This window comes from Nicotiana tabacum, chromosome 6, assembly GCF_000715075.1.
Source record: "Nicotiana tabacum cultivar K326 chromosome 6, ASM71507v2, whole genome shotgun sequence".
Classification (NCBI taxonomy): domain Eukaryota; kingdom Viridiplantae; phylum Streptophyta; class Magnoliopsida; order Solanales; family Solanaceae; genus Nicotiana; species Nicotiana tabacum.
In genome coordinates, this window is record NC_134085.1 from 56,301,778 (window position 1) to 56,319,571 (window position 17,794).

The following is a 17,794-nucleotide window of genomic DNA, read 5'->3' on the forward strand; positions in this document are numbered from 1 at the left end:
TTTAGACATAGGGTCTCCACTCCCTAGTTATTCTTTTCCAACATAGGGTCTCCACTCCCTAGTTGAGTTTATTTTTAGACATAGGGTCTCTACTCCCTAGTCGCCTTTTCCAACATAGGGTCTCCACTCCCTAGTTGAGTTTTATTTTAGACATAGGGTCTCCACTCCCTAGTCGCTTTTCCAAAATAGGGTCTCCACTCCCTAGTTGAGATTATTTTTAGACATAGAGTCTCCATTATCTAGTCGCCTTTTCCAACATAGGGTCCCCACTCCCTAGTTGATTTTCTTTTTACACATAGGGTCTCCACTCCCTAGTTAATTTTATTTTAGACATAGGGTCTCCACTCCCTAGTCGCTTTTTCAACATATGGTCTCCACTCCCTAGTTGAGTTTATTTTTAGACATAGGGTCTCCACTCCCTAGTTGAGTTTATTTTTACACATAGGGTCTCCACTCCCTAGTCGCTTTTTCCAACATAGGGTCTCCACTCCTTAGTTGAGTTTATTTTTAGACATAGGGTCTCCACTCCCTAGTCGCTTTTGCTTACATAGGGTCTCCACTCCCTAGTTGAGTTTATTTTTAGACATAGGGTCTCCACTCCCTAGTCGCCTTTTCCAACATAGGGTCTCCACCTCCTAGTTGAGTTTTATTTTAGACATAGGGTCTCCACTCCCTAGTCGCCTTTCCAACATAGGGTCTCTACTCCCTAGTTTATTTTATTTTTTTAGATATAGGGTCTCCACTCCCTAGCCTTTTTTCTAAGATACACAATCCTGATTTTATTGCTTTCAATAAAGAAGTAGTTTAGATTTCGTTACAATAACTCACAAAATTTTCCTAGTGAAAACTAGGGCAGAAAAATTTCGTTCGTTTGTTTGCTTTGGTGCCTGAACAGGTTTTCACTGTGAAGCACAAGGTTGAGATAACCAAAAGAATAAGTCTCAATCCAAATAAAAGAAAAGAAGAAACAAGAAAAGAAGTGAACTTTACGTGCATAAGCGGAGAAAAGATGCGGACTGCTCAAGATATAAGTTTTGCATGTCCCGCCTTGATCCAAAAAGCTGACAAAGAATGAACCAGTGTTTGCATCTAACGAGCATCAAGATTCAGATCAAAGTCTGCAGGAAGAACCAACTAAGACTCAAGATCAAGCTCCAGAAGATTTATAGATAGGAATCTTGTAACTCGTAGTTGATCGGCTTAGCTAGTTAAGCTTTTTATTTTTTATTTTGATGTAATAAGGAGCTCAGCAAGTAGAAACAGCAAAAACAACAACGGTGAAACCACAGTTTTCCGGTAGTCCCAGCTACCAAAACTTCTAGAACTACACTGACATGATTCCTTTATAGCCAAGGATATGTAAGCAACCTCCGAAGCAAGGTTCGGTCAGATTTTTTCAAAAGATGCTTCTCATGGAGTTTCCAAACGGGCAAAAATTGCTTGTAGTTGCTCACTTTATCTTTGCCCGAAAACTCTTCATGTTTCCAAGCAAAGAGGGGCAGCTGTGAGCACGTGATTTTTGCCTTATACGAAATACTCCTATAAAATCCTAAGAAAATAGATTTTTGTTAATTATTTGACATTTCAGGAATTTTTGTAGAATTTTCTTAATTATTTGCATTTTTCTGTGCATGTTTAATTCTTATTTAAATAATAAAAAAATACCAAAATATCATGCATTGCATTTAGGATTTTGTTTTTACATTTTAGAATTAATCAGCAATTATTTGTTTTATAAAATTTTGAAAATCACAAAAATAGCTTATTTCTACATTTTTGTCTTTTAATTTTTAGCTTATTGATTTTTCTCTTTTAATTTAGAATTAAGTATTGTTTATAATTAGCTAATTAGTTTAATTTCACACTTTTTGATAATTTAGGATTTTTAATTTGTAGGATTTTAACTAAAAGAAAAGGAAAAATTAGAAAATAAAAGAAGAAATTGGAAATATGATTTGTCTTGTGAAATTGGGCCATTTTAATTGCAGACCTACTCAAATGTTTCCCAATCCAGGCCCAAAATTAAGTCCTAACCCGGTCCAGTCTTCAGCTTAACCAAACGACATTGTTCTACCATATCCCATCTCAACCGTTGGATCACATTGATCCAACGGACCAGAACTAAGGTTCCCTAAGTATTTAAATGTCCGAATCTAGGATTCCCCCCTCCCCTAGTCCAAACACCCCTCTTCTGTCTCTCATCGTCTCCACTCAGAGACTGAAGAACCCTAACGCCGCCCTAAAAAGCCTCACCATCTTCGGTGGCAGCGCCACCCCAAACCACCCCCAAAATTACACCTCATAACCCCCCAACCCCTCCTCTTCCTAAACCCCAAAATAATTTCTCTCAAATCCTTCTCCATCGCCCCGAATTTTAGATCTAAGGTCAACACCCCAAACCCTAAAATCCCCAAATCTCCCAAATCGTCATGTTTCCAAGAACGATTAAAGTTGAAATTTGTGTTGTTCGCTTGTTCTCAACAGAACATGCGATTAATAACAATTTCATCTCAAATCGGAGGACGCCGGCAAGTTTATCAAGTGATGTTGTTCATCGACTCACGTGTGTGTTTCTAGTAAAACATCATTTGCTTCTCATTTTGATTGCATGTCCGTTTCTTCTTGTCCCATGTCTCGGCAGTCCTTCGTTAACCTTGTTTTATTTTTTTTACCACTCGTTCATTCATTTTCTGTTATGTGTTGTTCAAGTTAGTGGGTTCTGATTTTTGTTTAGTCCGTTAATTTAATTGTGTTCATCTAAGAGTCCTTCCTATTTTAATCTTCTAATTAGATTAATTAGGTTTTGTTTTGACTTAATAATCTGGTTTAATTCTAGCTTATCTAGGTTAGTTTAATAAATTGTTTGTTCAATCATGCTTTTGATTTTGAAATCGTGTGGTTCTGAGTTGTTTCTTCTTCTTCTTCTTTTCATAAATCACTGAAGTTGATTTTGGGGTTTGGGTCATGTCATCTGATTGGCCTTATGGGTCCCCTTTGACCCGGTTAACAGAAGCCCAGTCATTTGGTTTGGGTTTTGTTTTGTTTTGACCCTTGAGCTGTTGTTTCCTGAAGGTAAATAATAGTATTTTAAAGGTTGCTTAGGGCATTCTCATTAGAAGAATCTTGTGTAACCAACTAGGAAATTTCTAGGAAAGTGAGATTGGAGTTTGGTTTAACAAGCACACTTTAATTTTGGGGTTTAAAAATGAAAGAATGAAAAATCAAGGAAGGAGTAATTGGTAAAACTAAAAACCAATACTGCTGCCCTAAAGGCTCTCTATAAGAAGCCCGTTTCCTTCTTGGTCAAGGCAGATTAGAACCTGGAAAACTGAGAAACGGTTGAGTTTTTTTTAGACTCTAAAAGAATACTGAAGTTTTCCTGCATTTCTTTGGTTGAAATTGGCTTTGGTTTTGCTCTTAACTTTCATAGTTAGTTAGATTTGTTTAAACTTTTAAAGTATTTCTGGTGTCAGGCTACAAATGGTCTAAGGAAGTTTGGACTTTGCTGTGTTTGGTCTACTGGTTCACTCAAGCTGTTGCTACTGTTGAAATCTCCATTTTTCTTTTGGTTTGCTTTGATATTCAGGTACATCTTTGGACCTTATTGATATGTGAAGCTTGGGTTTGAAGCATGTTGAAGATGTAAACCTTAGTTGGCTAAATATCAAGTTGTGTTACTGAGAACTCATCCATATTCCACAATAAATTGTGTTTTTATTACGTTACTCATTGTATTTATTCATGCCATGGACATTATAATTTGTATTGGGGTTGTAGTTGGACTTTTGTTTGTTATTTTGGTTTCAGCCTGTTTTAAACTATTTCTGCCGCGTTTTGGGGTGTTTGTACTATCATGTTATGGGTTCAATTAGGATAAGTAACACTACTTTGGGTTTTGACTAAGTTGGTTCAATTTTAGTAATGTTGAGTTCCAGATTGATCTTCATTAATGATTTTGCTGTTGAGAATTTCTTTTTTAATTGAATAAACTCAAGAGCTATTGGGTCATTGTAATACTTGATGTTTAGAGTATCTACCGTAAGAATCACTATGTAGGAAATCATGACAGTAATTTCAGTGTTCAAGTGATGGGGCTTGTAGTGCATTAATCATATCATATTTCAATTTTCTGCATGTTTGCATCTCAATTAGGTAATGCATTTCCTGCTTATTTTGCTGAAATTGTTTAAGCTTAATGGTACTTGAGCCACTGAAGGGCAGTTTAGAGCCAAAGGCCCTTGGATTTCGAGTGTTTATTTGTTCTGTAGGGACTCGATCTTGAGTCCCATGCCCTTTAGCGTTCATCCCTTCACCAAGGTTTGTCTACTTTGGGCCTAAACTTGAGGCCCCCTTGTGAATGGGGAATGGTATGCCTTATCATGTTTGGGCCTGTTTTTTTTTCGAGCTCAGCTCCTCATTTAACTGCCACTGCTGGCCCAAGCCATCTTCAAGTAATCAAACCCGTTTTATTTGACGCGATTCCATTATTTATTAGGTATAGTTTGAACGTTAGCTTAAAATAAATTCGAATTCCTTTAGTCTTCTTTAATTAATTAGACTCTTTTAATTAGATTGTGGTGTGCCATATCAAAAAAATCAATAGTTTATGGCCCTCATGAGACTAAATTAAGAAATCATTTTAGGAAAAGTAATTTGAGGCGCGCCATGTCAAATAAGATCCCTAAGCCCATGGCCCTCACAAAACTAATTAGTTTTTCTATAGAAAATTCGAGGTGTGCCACTTTTATTAAGTAACCCATGGCCCTTATGTAATTAATACTAACTCTTTTAAAATCGAGGTGTGCCATCAATTGAATTTTCCATGGCCCTCACAAACTTTGTTATTAATTTGAACTTTTCGTAGTTGCTTTAGGCGCGTTCTTTAAATTGATTTTCCTTTAATTATTAATTCGGGTGTACATTTCATGTAACCCAATTTCAATTCTTAACCATGTTAAATAGAACGTGTCACGAACCGCGGGTGCATTTCATGTGGCGTGGTTCAAGGCATGTTTTAAATAACGTTGAATCTTCCTAAAATAATTAGAAGTGGTTAATAAGTTAAAAATGCACCATAGGCTAAAACATGTAATAAATCGGATAATAGGCCAATTTTAATAGTTTAAGCGATTGTGCTAGAACCACGAAACCCAGAAATGCCTAACACCTTCTCCCGGGTTAACAAAATTCTTTACTTAGAATTTCTGGTTCGCAGACTTTAAAATGAAAGTTGAATTTCCTCGATTTGGGATTTTAAAATAAACCGGTGACTTGGAACACCAATTAAACTATTCCAAGTGGCGACTCTGAATTGAATGAATAATCTCATTTCGAATAATGTCACTTAAAGTGGAAAAACTCCCTTATCCACTCTCGGGTGGTAAAAAGGAGGTGTGACAAACGAGTATTTTTGCTTTCCTTTTTACAAGTTCCTGGGAAGTGTCGTCGCTCCTCCACTATCGTGGTAATACCCTGCGGCCTGTTTGCTTAGTTCTTGCTGGCCGCCTTCCCTATTCGGGACTGAACTTGAATTCGGTTGCTCGTCAGTTCTCGGCGGTGATTTTTGTTGAGTGACTTGGCTTTTTTCCTTCGGAGCTGGTGGCCATCCTCTGCCCTGCTGCCGCACTTGTTATACAGTTCTATTCCTCTGAGAGGGATTCTGCTGAATAGGTCTGGGCCATCTGGTGTCCCTGGTTTCGCTGATGGTGAACACGATGTCTGATATAATGATGTTGAAATTGTATCTTGATGAGCAAGGCACCCTCGCTGGCATTGTGTCCCCATCGAATATGACTCTATTAACGATTCCTCGAGGATATTGTCCTCGATCCATTCTCCGATCGTTGCTAGGTAGATTGCATCTCGGGGTGCTCCTCTTATCTGCGGTGTATGGGCAGTATCTTTCTCTTTTTGGCGTTGGTTTCTTTGCTAGGAGCCTATTTGGGCACACTGAGTCCGGGGGGGCTCTTGGATGGTCATCCACGACCCTGGTTTACGACTGGTACCGGATGTGGGTGTCCAATCGGATCTCGGCTGGGTACCCGATCAAGTTTTGTTTTAACTGCCTTGAAATCGTCGGGCTTGGTTTGTTTAGGCTTTGAGTGAAGGCCTGTACCGCCCAGTCATCTGAGACCTGGGGTAATCCCGTTCGTTCCACCTGGGGATGAGATGCGAATTCTTGCAGCATTTCGTTCTCCCTTTGCTCGGTCCTGGATGTGTCGGGCATTCTAGCCGTTGCTTTGATGGCACCGACGTGTGCCTTTATGGAGGATTCTGTCGGTATGGTAAGTGAGTTTATGGAGTTGGGCGCTAGGCTATGATGCCACATCATTGCCCCTTTTGAGAGTGTTTCCCCAAACCTCTTCAATAAGACGGACTCGATCTCGTCGTCTTTTAGGTCATTGCCTTTTACCATGCACGTATAGGCAGTGATGTGTTCGTTGGGATCTGAAGTCCCGCTGTACTGAGGGAATTTCCGGTGTTCTAAACTTCTTTGGAATGGGTTTCGGAGCCGCTTCCTCTAGGAACGGCCGTTGCACAAACTTCCTCGAATCTACACCTTTCAAGGCCGGAGGCGCACCCAGGATTTGGTCGACTCTGAAGTTGTAAGTTTCGACCTTCTTATCGTTGGCTGCTATCATTTTCTCGCCTGACTCGATCCTTTTAGTAATGTCCTCCAGCATTTTCACGATGGCAGGATCGACCACTAATCCGTCGTTGCTTGAGCTCTACGGTACCCATTCAGTTGGGGGAGTAGTTTCGGCGCTACTGTGCTGGGAGTCTTCAGGTGGCTTTGCAACTGAGCGATAGCCAACTGTTGTGCCTACAACATTTCAAAAATATCGTGAAAACTGACTTCCTGTGCTTCCCGAGCTGGGGTCTTTTGGGCTTCTTGTTGGTCGCCATGTTGTATGTTTCCGTCAGTATGTGAGGTTTCGTCGACCTGCTGCGCGTCTTGCGAACCCGCATCCGCTGGAATCGGTCTGGGTGCGTTATCGGGGTTCTGCGGTGGCGCGCCAACGACTGGAACAACCACACTGTTTTCGCCGTGATTTTTGAGGCAGTCGTTCTCAACCCTGTTTACCGAGCCAGATATTTCGACCTGAAATCAAGAGATCTTGGACAAGAAAAAGTGTGAAAGATAACTTGCGTTTGTGTAATGAAACCAACAAGAAAATAATCACTATTATTTTTAGCTCCACGGTGGGCGCCAAACTGTTTACCGTGAAAATGGTAACAACAATTAAATTTGTAAATGAGACTCTAAAAATATGTGATCTATTTTTATGCTAGTTGTTAGAGCAGTTGATGCTAGGAGTATGAAGTTTTAACGAAGAGATACAAGCTGAAACGAGACAGTAATCAAACCGAGGGGCTTGCTGCTCGGGCTTCGGACTGGTCGATGGAGGGGCCTAGGGGTCAATATCCGGCTCGAGCTCGAGCTATCGGGGGTAACCGAGAGAGGGATAACAGTTAAATTATAATTAAAAAAGGCTCTTTATGGCCAATATCAAGCAATAAATGAAGAACAAGTATGAAAACAATAAATGCTAAGAATAGTCTCGAGCGAGTAAGAGCGAGTAAGTTAGAGAGAAGAAAGAGAGAGAGATATTATTGATCTTGTGGAGAATAGTTGGAGCAACATTAGCCCCTTACAAAGTGGCGTGGATCCCCTTTATATAGGTGGGGGAATACAACATAGTACAGAATGCATTAAGTGTAAAGACACGGGGATGGGACGACTAGGTATGATACAAGACCTTTGCTGATGCTAGTTGCTTGCCTCGGGAGTTCCCCACCCTCGGAATCTTTGTTGGGTCGTGAGCAAACCTTGGGGGAGGGAGCTTGATCGTAACCCTGCAGCCTCGAGATACCAATATGACTCCCTGAACGCACCTTAGTGGCGAGAAATCGGTCCCTCTGATTTCACCGTATACATTAATATTTGAGTCATAGTTACTGATTCGAAAACTAATTTAAAAGTTTGAGGAATCTTTTTTAAAAATTAAATAGTAATTTTGAGAACTTATTGGAATTGAATATTAAATTTTAGCCTATTATTTTTGGGCTAGTTGATTGTAAATTGAAATATGGATTGTAAAATTAAAAAGTATGGAGCCAAGTTATTCAAATGTGAAATTTTTCCGATATATAAAACAAAATTTCTTACTTATTCATTTTGCTGGAATCTTTTAATTGTATCTTTTTTACCGAGGTACATTTTTGGGGTTAATTGGAGTTAACAAAAAGAAAAAAAATTGAGCCAAATAAGCAACTAGGGTTTATCAAAACCGAAAACGAAAAATCCCTCCATTTCTTTTATCTACCACTCAGCCCCCGGAGAATAATAACATTCCCACAATGTCCGTCGACGATTCCACGCCGCAGGTGGACAAAATCTCCCTAAGTGACGGCGTTGAGGAGGCTCAATTCTCCCAACGCGTTCCTATCCGTTCAATTCTTGGCCGTCCTGACGGCGGAGCTGGACTCGCCGGAAAAGTTGTGAAAATTGGGGGTTGGGTTAAAACCGGTAGGGAACAGGGAAAGGGTTCTTTTGCCTTCCTGGAAGTGAATGATGGATCATGCCCTGCAAATCTACAGGTAATTGTGGATAGTGCTGTGTATAAACTTGGAGATTTGGTACCTACTGGCACTTGTGTGCACGTCGAAGGTGAGCTGAAGTTACCTCCTGAAGGTGCAAAGCAAAAGGTTGAGCTTCGTGTCCAGAAGGTTCTGTCTGTTGGTACCGTTGATGCTGGCAAGTATCCATTGCCCAAGACTAAATTAACTCTTGAGTTTCTTAGAGATGTTGTTCATCTGCGGCCTCGAACTAATACTGTAATGATCTCTTTTGTCTCTTGATTTATGTTTCTCCATCTGTCCCATTTTAGGTTATGTTGTTGGACTGGGCATGAATTTTATGAGAAGACTTTTGAAATTTGTGGTCTAGAATAAGTCATATTTGTGACTATAAATTTTTTAATTAACGGTAGATGACAAGTTTAAAGTTAAATTATTTCTAAATATATATCATTTTTTGGGACAAACTAATAATTAAAGTGCATCACATAAATTGTGATAGAGGGAGTAGGACTTTCTGTTTACTCTGCGAATAGTGAATTAGTCAATGCCCTAATGTGGAATAAAAATACTTGTATTGGCACTACACCATGTCCATTCAATAAGAAATGATTTAATTTTTAGTTGCGCTTCTGTGATACCTTCTGGTAAATTACATGTTCACGTTTTATACTTGCACTTCTTTTATTGAGCTGGAAATGCAGGGATCAAGGGATATTCATGTTAGGGGACCTTGTTTTTCTTAATAGATGTTTTGTGAAACTTCCTTATTTGCTCTTTGATTTCCAAATATTTTTGAGTTTCATACCCAGCTTGTTTTTTTGCTTATGTTTCTATATAAACGGAATAACGACGAATTATTTGGAAGTGAGGTAGGATTGATTGATGCAATTAGTCCTTATGCTTCTTGAAAGAAGATACGTGGTTGCCTGTTTTGCTCCTTTGTTAGTGACAACAATCATCAGTGCTGAAATATGTTAGATCACAAAATAAATTTGTACCATTTTATGATGTTGGTTAATTTTACAAATAAAACATATTCTCATAATTAGGGATTACATGCATATGGAACTTTTTTGTCTTTTGTCATTTTATGAGGATGTCATAGTTTGAGCTTACAAATTTATTTTGATATTGCATCTGTATAGTGGGATTACACTGGGTAAGTTTTTCTTCTGTTTTGTTCTCTCTCTCTCTCTGAATCGTCCTAGAGAAGCATAAATATATCTTGAGTCTTGCAGTTTATTTAGAATTTAATTCACGCGTCCTTTAACTACAATCCATTTCACTTTTTGGTTTTGTACATTTCAGATATCTGCAGTTGCAAGAATCCGTAATGCCTTGGCTTATGCCACCCATACATTCTTTCAGAAGAATGGCTTTCTTTATATCCACACACCAATCATCACCACCAGTGATTGCGAGGGTGCTGGCGAGATGTTCCAGGTCACTACATTGATAAGTGAAGCTGAAAAATTGGAGAAGGAGCTGAAAGAGAATCCTGCTCCTTCAGATTCTGACATTAAGGTTGTTGAACAGCTTGTCAAAGAGAAAGGAGAGGCAGTTGCTAGGCTCAAAGCTGATAAGGCAAGTAGGGAAAAAGCTGGCTCCAACATTGCAGCCATAAATAAGCAGATCAGTGCTGCAGTCGGTGATCTCACAAGGGCTAAAGAGAATCTCCTGAAGTTGCAAGAGAGATTCAAATTGGGAGAGAGGGTAAAGCGCTCTGCTGGCATACCTAAAAAGGATGGAAACATTGATTACGCTGATGATTTCTTTGCACGTCAAGCCTTCTTGACAGTATCTGGTCAACTCCAAGTTGAAACATATGCATGTGCACTTTCTAGTGTCTACACTTTTGGGCCAACTTTTCGAGCTGAACAGTCCCACACTTCTAGGCATCTTGCAGAGTTCTGGATGGTGGAGCCTGAAATTGCTTTTGCTGATCTCAAGGTATCATGCATCACTTGCATCGTCTTCTCATCGAACTACTTCACAGCTACAAGAAGTTTTTGATACCAACAGAGATGTGGATTCAAGTTAAAAATGTGTGAACTTTGGTATCATAAATACTTTTCCTAGTCATAATCTGGATGTTATCTGCACATGGACGAAAATAGAGTAAAAAGCTTTTGCCAAATTCTACATCTACTTTGATAGAATTTATTGGGAATGAGTAGAGATTACCACTAGGTTGTTTGGTTTCTTGTCGCAAAAAGAAAATTACTCCATCCGTTCCAGTTTATGTGAACCTATTTCCTTTTTGGTCCGTTCCAAAAAGAATGACCCCTTTCTAAATTTGGTAACAATTTAGCTTAAACTTACAATTCTACCCTTAATGAGAAGTTTTTATAACCACACAAATACTCTGGGCCCCTTTTTCACTTGTTTAGGACCACAAATTCCAAAAGTCTATTTTTTTAAAACTCCGTGCCCAGTCAAACAAGTTCACATAAATTGAAATGGAGGGAGTACCATTTAGTGGTTTGTTTTCCATGATGAAAAGTTGATCAGTGCCTGAAACAATTTTTTATACCATTTTAACATATCTTCCGACTCCTTTTCTTCTGGACTTGAAGTGTATTCCTATGATGTTTTTGATTGGGCTATTTGTTTTGATTGGTTATCTGTATTCTTTGCTTTCCTTGATTCGCATTACTCACAATTTAATTTTTTTGTTTAGGATGATATGAACTGTGCTGAGGCATATGTGAAATTTCTCTGTCAGTGGTTGCTTGACCATTGTCTTGATGACATGGAATTTATCACTAAATTTATAGACAAAGGTGCTCTAGGTAGACTTAGAATGGTCACCTCATCCAAATTCCATCGCTTAACTTACACAGAAGCGATCGCCATTCTGGAAGAAGCATCCAAAACGAAGACATTTGAGAATAAAGTAGAATGGGGTATTGACTTGGCATCTGAACATGAAAGGTACTGTCTTATCCATTACTATAATATAATCAGTTGGATTGATATATTTCTGTACTATTCTGATTCCTGATTGGCTTGTTGCTAGATATTTGACCGAAGAGCATTTTAAATCACCTGTTATAGTGTTCAACTACCCAAAAGGCATCAAAGCATTTTACATGAAGGTGAATGAAGACAAGAAGACAGTTGCTGCGATGGATCTGCTTGTACCAAAGGTTTGCATATTCTGTTTGTAGCAATGGTGGACTACATACTCTAGTCTTAAATATAATGGTTTGTCACACCACCCACCTTGGGATAGGCTGCAATGTCAAATGAAATGGATGAATTAGTATTATTACATAGAAGCAAGAGTTGCTCAATCTTAATTTTTCTTCCACACAATTCAACACTTACTGTAATACTGGAAATCAGCACTTACTGTAATACTGGAAATGAAAACTTTTTGGCCACCATGGACTAAATTAAACAGACTGGACTTTTGCCTAAAATGATTTATATAGTGATAGCAATTGTGTACCTGACCAGCCCGCATGCCTTCAGCTTTACATGAAAGTTAAATATAACAAAAGGAAGAACAACTGCATTCTTTTAACAAAGAATCATATAAAACATCCAGCGGTGGTCTTTGGCATTGCATCCTCCGTCACCTTCTATTTTCAGATCGTGAGTACTGGCGACCCATATGAGTTACTCTATCTGCTGCCTAAATGCATGTCTGCATTCGTCTGCAGGTTGGAGAACTAATTGGAGGTAGCGAAAGGGAAGAGGATTATGAGGTTCTCAGATCAAGGTACTGTAAATTGGCAATATGTAAAGGATAATGTTTGTCTATTTGATCATTTAACTGATCTTTTGTCGATATAATATATTTCTTTGCAGGATATCGGATATGGGTCTGCCATTAGAGCCATACGAGTGGTATCTTGATTTGAGACGCTATGGTACTGTCAAACATAGTGGTTTTGGTTTAGGCTTTGAGCGGATGATTCTTTTCGCCACAGGGATGGAAAACATTCGAGATGTGATTCCCTTTCCCAGATATCCAGGAAGAGCCGATCTATAAATGTCAATGATAATTATGGATTCTCTGTCTTTGAAATTTATGATGCCAATTTTTTAACCTTGTAATTGTGAGTTGTGACTATGGATTGTTGAACATATTCAATTACAGAAATTTTTTATAAGGCTCTATAAGAGATAATCCTTATAGAGCCAGATTGTGTTTCGGTTCATCCACCACTTCAGGAGGGTCGTTTGGTTGAAAGACAAGTTATGTTGAGATTAGTTATTCTAGAATTATTTCTTATTGAAGGTTCAGTATTGTTGTATTAATCATGAGATTGTCAGTTTTAATACTATATATTGGGATAGATTATTTTGGGATTACTATTCCACCCTCTGACAGGTATAAGTTATCTGGTGCTATTTTTAATTCTAGGATAACTCATCTCACTATTGGTAACTAAACAAGGGATAAGGCGGTACTAAATTTTTATCTCAGGATTATTTTTTCTTATCCATTGTACCAAACGACCCTTAGTTGATTTTGTTGTCGCCTTGCTCAATGTGTTAGTTTTGATAGGAGTCTGATTCTTTGTTTTGACTTTTTAGATGGAGCAGCAATGATTGAAATAGAAGGTTGTGTACGATTAAAATAGGGCTTGCCCGATTTTGCCATTTAATCGAGACCAGGGAATCATGTCGAGGGTTCGCCTCGTAATGGATCAGGCCAGGGCACGAAGATAAGGTATCAAGCTCGAGAATCGAGGTGGTCATCGAGGTCAAGGCCAATAGCGATCGAGACCAAATATGACTGACTTCGAAAGATGCGCAATAACGGAAAGGTGAGATATTCGTAACCGGTCGAAGATCACAGCAGAAATCCCGGATCATATCAAATCAAGGGCGGTTATTTATGCCAATAATCTAATTTACTTTCGTAATTAGAATTGCACCATAGATAGGATTCCTCTACAATATGAAGAGGGTTCTGATCATTTTGTAATCACCGTACATTCACGAATATCAAATCAATATAACATTTTCCTAGCTTACATTCTTGTTCGTAAGCTTCTTGTATCTTTTACTATTTCGGCATTAATCTGTTCGAGAGCACACGAGCTCGAGAGCTTAATTACGTTGCAATACCAGTTTGCTTTGTTTTATTGTCAATTTTTATCATTTATCTTTACGTTTATCAATTGATATTAGGCGAAATCACACATTCTTAAAACCACATTATAAGTTTATTTGTTATCCAATTTTTAGGGCAAACGGTTTGGTGTCCACCGTGGGCTAAGGATAATAGTGATTGCCTAGTATTAATCCTTATAATACACACTGCTTTACAATTGTTCTCGTAAGTGTCTTTGATTTCAGGAATCAACATGTCAAACTCTCAAGTAGTGCCCACTCACACAGACACCGGCCTTGGTCTTCATGCCGAGAACGAGCACACAGTCGCCCAGGGAAACATAGTACCTCTAATCAATCCCAATGGACCACAGGCCATAGATCCATTCGATGTTAATTCTTGTGTTGCGGTTCATGAAAATTTAGGCGCCGACCCTGAAAATAGCATCTGCAGAGACGCCCGGGCAACCGATCAGAACGCACAGAGTGGTGAAGAAGGCGGGATTAGCCTTCGAATGATAATTGAAATGTTGCAAACTTAGTAAGTTGCGATAGCGCAGCTCCAAAATCAGAATCGAGCACCAAGCAGAATCAAACTCGATACATCACAGGAAGTTATTCACAGGGTCGAGCCTATACCGGAAAAATCAAACGATAACAGATCGGGAATTGACCCCGCCATCATGAAAATGCTCGAGGAGCTCACTAAACGGATCGAATCAGGAGAAAAGAAAATTGAGGCTAACGATAAAAAGATAGAAACATACAACTCACGGGCTGATCAAATACCGGGGGCACCCCCGATTTTAAAGGGTTTGGATTCGAAGAAGATCGTACAGAAGCCTTTCCCACCAAGTGCGGCTCCGAAGCCCATTCAGAAGAAATTCCGCATGCTAGAAATTTCCAAGTACAATGGAACCACCGATCCTAATGAGCATGTCACTTCTTATACATGCGTAATAAAAGGAAATGACTTAGAAGATGATGAAATTGAATCTGTTCTATTGAAAAAATTTGGAGAAACTTTATCGAAGGGGGCAATGATATGGTACCACAATTTGCTGCCCAATTCCATCGATTCCTTCGCCATGCTTGCTGATTCGTTCGTAAAGGCACACGCCGGAGCAATAAAGGTCACGGCTAGGAAATCAGACCTCTTCAAAGTGAGACAAAAGGACAACGAAATGCTAAGGGAATTCATATCTCGATTCCAGATGGAATGCATGGACCTACCCTTAGTCACCGATGATTGGGTTGTCCAAGCCTTCACTTAAGGTTTGAACGAGCGAAGTTCGATAGCATCACGACAACTTAAACAGAATTTGATTGAATATCCAGCTGTGATCTGGGCCGATGTACATAACCGATACTAGTCAAAGATCAGAGTCGAGGATGATCAGTTAGGATCCCCTTCCAGTTCCGTTTATCAAATAGATCGGAAGGCAGGATTCAAAGAGACATCGATAGAGAGCCCCGATCAAACAGATATCGGTACCAACCATACAATGCAGATCATAGAAACAGTGGACCAGGACGTAACCCCGTTTGAAATGATCGAAGGAATGATCGAGGAAAAAACACCCGAGGGCTCATGAGTAAGAGTGGCTTCGATATACATGTTGAGCCCAAGGAAGCGCCATGATTATCGGAATACAACGTCAATGTCTTTCCATAGGGTATTGTATTAACCATTGGACGGATCAAAGATACTAGATGGCCCAGAGCCTACAATCGGGCCCGGCTCAACGAAACCCTAATCAAATATGCAAATATCATGGAACCCATTGTCACAAAACCAAAGACCGCAAACAATTAAGGGAGGAGATAGCTCGTTTATTCAACAAAGGTTATCTTCGAGAGTTCTTGAGTGGCTGAGCTTAAAATCATTTCAGAGACAGGGATGCAAACAGGAAAAACGAACAGGAGGAATCACAACACGTGATTCATATGATCGTTGGTGGGGTCGATATTCCTCAGGGCCCGATATTTAAACGTACCAAAGTGACAATCACAAGGGAGAAGCGTACCTGGGACTACTTACTAGAAGATACCTTATCTTTCAACGATGAGGATGCAGAAGGGATCGAACAGCCTCACAACAATGCACTGGTAATATATATCCTTATGAATAAAATTCAAGTTAAACGTGTGTTGATTGATCCAGGTAGCTCGGCAAATACTATTCGATTGAGGGTCGTAGAGCAACTCGACCACCAGGATCAAATCGTGCCTGCAGCTCGAGTACTCAACGACTTCAACATGGCGAGTGAAACCACCGATGGGGAAATCATTTTGCCAGTAAACGTGGCCAGAACTATCCAGGAAACGAAGTACCATGTAATCAAAGGTGATATGATGTACAATGCGCTACTCGGAAGACCTTGGATCCATAATATGAGGGCAGTACCATCAACGCTTCATTTTGTCTTGAAATTCCCAACACCGGAAGGAATCAAAACGGTGTAAGGCGAACAACCACCAACTAAAGAGATGTTTGCAATTGATGAGGTAATACTAGCATCGACACTAATATCAATAAAGGGACCAGAATCAAAGGAAAAACAGGAAGTCAAATAGCAACCACAATCACCGACCTCGACCAGATCGGAACAACAGGAAACTTTCGAGGATGATGATTATATGATACCTCGAACCTTTGTAATCCCCGATGATTCCGATGCCACGAAGTCAACGGTTGAAGAGCTGGAACAAGTCATACTGATCGAGCATCTGTCCAATCGAAAGGTATACCTGGGCACAGGGTTAACTCCCGAGCTCAGGGAAAAAATCATTAAATTCCTTATTAAAAATATGGATTGTTTTGCTTGGTCCCACCTTGACATGACATGGATCCCATCGGAGATTACCACTCATCGATTGAGCTTGGACCCAAAGTTCAAACCGGTTAAAATAAAAGGCCACAATCTGAAGTAAAGCATGCATTCATCAAGGATGAGGTAACCAAACTTCTCAAAATAGGATCCATCCGGGAAGTAAAATATCCCGAATTGTTAGCAAACGTAGTTGTAGTCCCCAAGAAGGGGAATAAACTTAGAATGTGCATAGACTATAAAGACTTAAACAAAGCATGCACTAAAGACTCCTTTCCTTTGCCGAATATCGATCGCATGATCGATGCCACGGCCGGCCATGAGATCCTTAGCTTTCTCGAAGAATACTCCGGGTACAACCAAATATAAATGAGCCTGGAGGATCAGGAAAAGACTTCGTTCATTACTAAGTATGGTACTTATTTCTATAATGTAATGCCGTTTGGACTAAAAAATATTGTTGCTACTTATCAACGCCTAGTAAACTGAATGTTCGAAGAACAAATAGGTAAATCAATGGAGGTTTATATTGATGAAATGCTAGTTAAGTCCCTGCGCAGAGGACCATTTGACACATTTGCAGGAAACCTTCAACATATTAAGAAAATACAACATGAAGCTCAACCCCGAGAAATGTGCATTCGGGTCGGTTCAGGAAACTTCCTCGGCTTTATGGTGTCAAATCGGGAAATCGAGATCAACCTCAATAAAATCAAGGAGATCGAAGAAATCACAGTCGTGGACAGCATTACAACCGTACAAAGATTAGCAGGGCGGATAGCATCTTAGGTCAGTTCATCTCGAGGTCACAGGTTCTTCTCACTGCTCAAAAAGAAGAACAATTTCACTTGGACCCCGGAATACCAACAAGCGTTAGAAGAGTTAAAGCTTCGAACCCTCCATTGCTTCACATTACGAAAGCGGACGAGCAACTCTACTTATATTTGGCAGTATCGGAAGTTGCAGTAAGTGGTGTCCTAGTTCGAGAAGAGCAAGGTACGCAATTTCCTATTTACTATGTTAGCCGAACTTTAGGTGAAGCCGAGACCCGGTACCCACACTTAGAAAAATTAGCGCTTTCTGTAATAAGCGCCTCTAGGAAATTAAAACCGTATTTTAAATGTCACCCAATTTGTGTTGTAACCACTTACCCTCTTCGCAACATTTTGCACAAGCCCGAACTCTCAGGCCGACTGGCCAAATGGGCCATCGAAATCAGTGGGTATGATATTGAGTATCAACCCCGAATGGCCATCAAGTCCCAAACTTCATGGCCGACTTCACGGTAGCCATCATACCCGAGGTCGAAA

The 17,794-nt window shown here is 39.7% G+C and overlaps 1 protein-coding gene across 1 annotated transcript; it reads left to right on the forward strand.

Annotated features, from left to right (window-relative positions):
- The first annotated feature begins 8,275 nt into the window (after positions 1 to 8,275).
- On the forward strand, positions 8,276 to 12,904 carry LOC107767713 (asparagine--tRNA ligase, cytoplasmic 1-like). The gene is made up of 6 exons (XM_075254771.1): positions 8,276 to 8,838; positions 9,892 to 10,533; positions 11,264 to 11,517; positions 11,603 to 11,732; positions 12,252 to 12,310; positions 12,400 to 12,904. The coding sequence occupies exons 1-6, from the start codon at positions 8,362 to 8,364 to the stop codon at positions 12,581 to 12,583; spliced, it is 1,746 nt and encodes a 581-aa protein (XP_075110872.1). The 5' UTR covers positions 8,276 to 8,361; the 3' UTR covers positions 12,584 to 12,904.
- Positions 12,905 to 17,794: the final 4,890 nt, after the last annotated feature.

Coding starts and splice junctions, on each gene's coding strand:
- LOC107767713 (XM_075254771.1), top strand. CDS start 8,362: ATGTCCGTCGACGATTCCACGCCGCAGGTGGACAAAATCTCCCTAAGT. Junction 11,518..11,602: donor TTGGCATCTGAACATGAAAG/GTACTGTCTTAT, acceptor GCTTGTTGCTAG/ATATTTGACCGAAGAGCATT. Junction 12,311..12,399: donor TATGAGGTTCTCAGATCAAG/GTACTGTAAATT, acceptor ATTTCTTTGCAG/GATATCGGATATGGGTCTGC.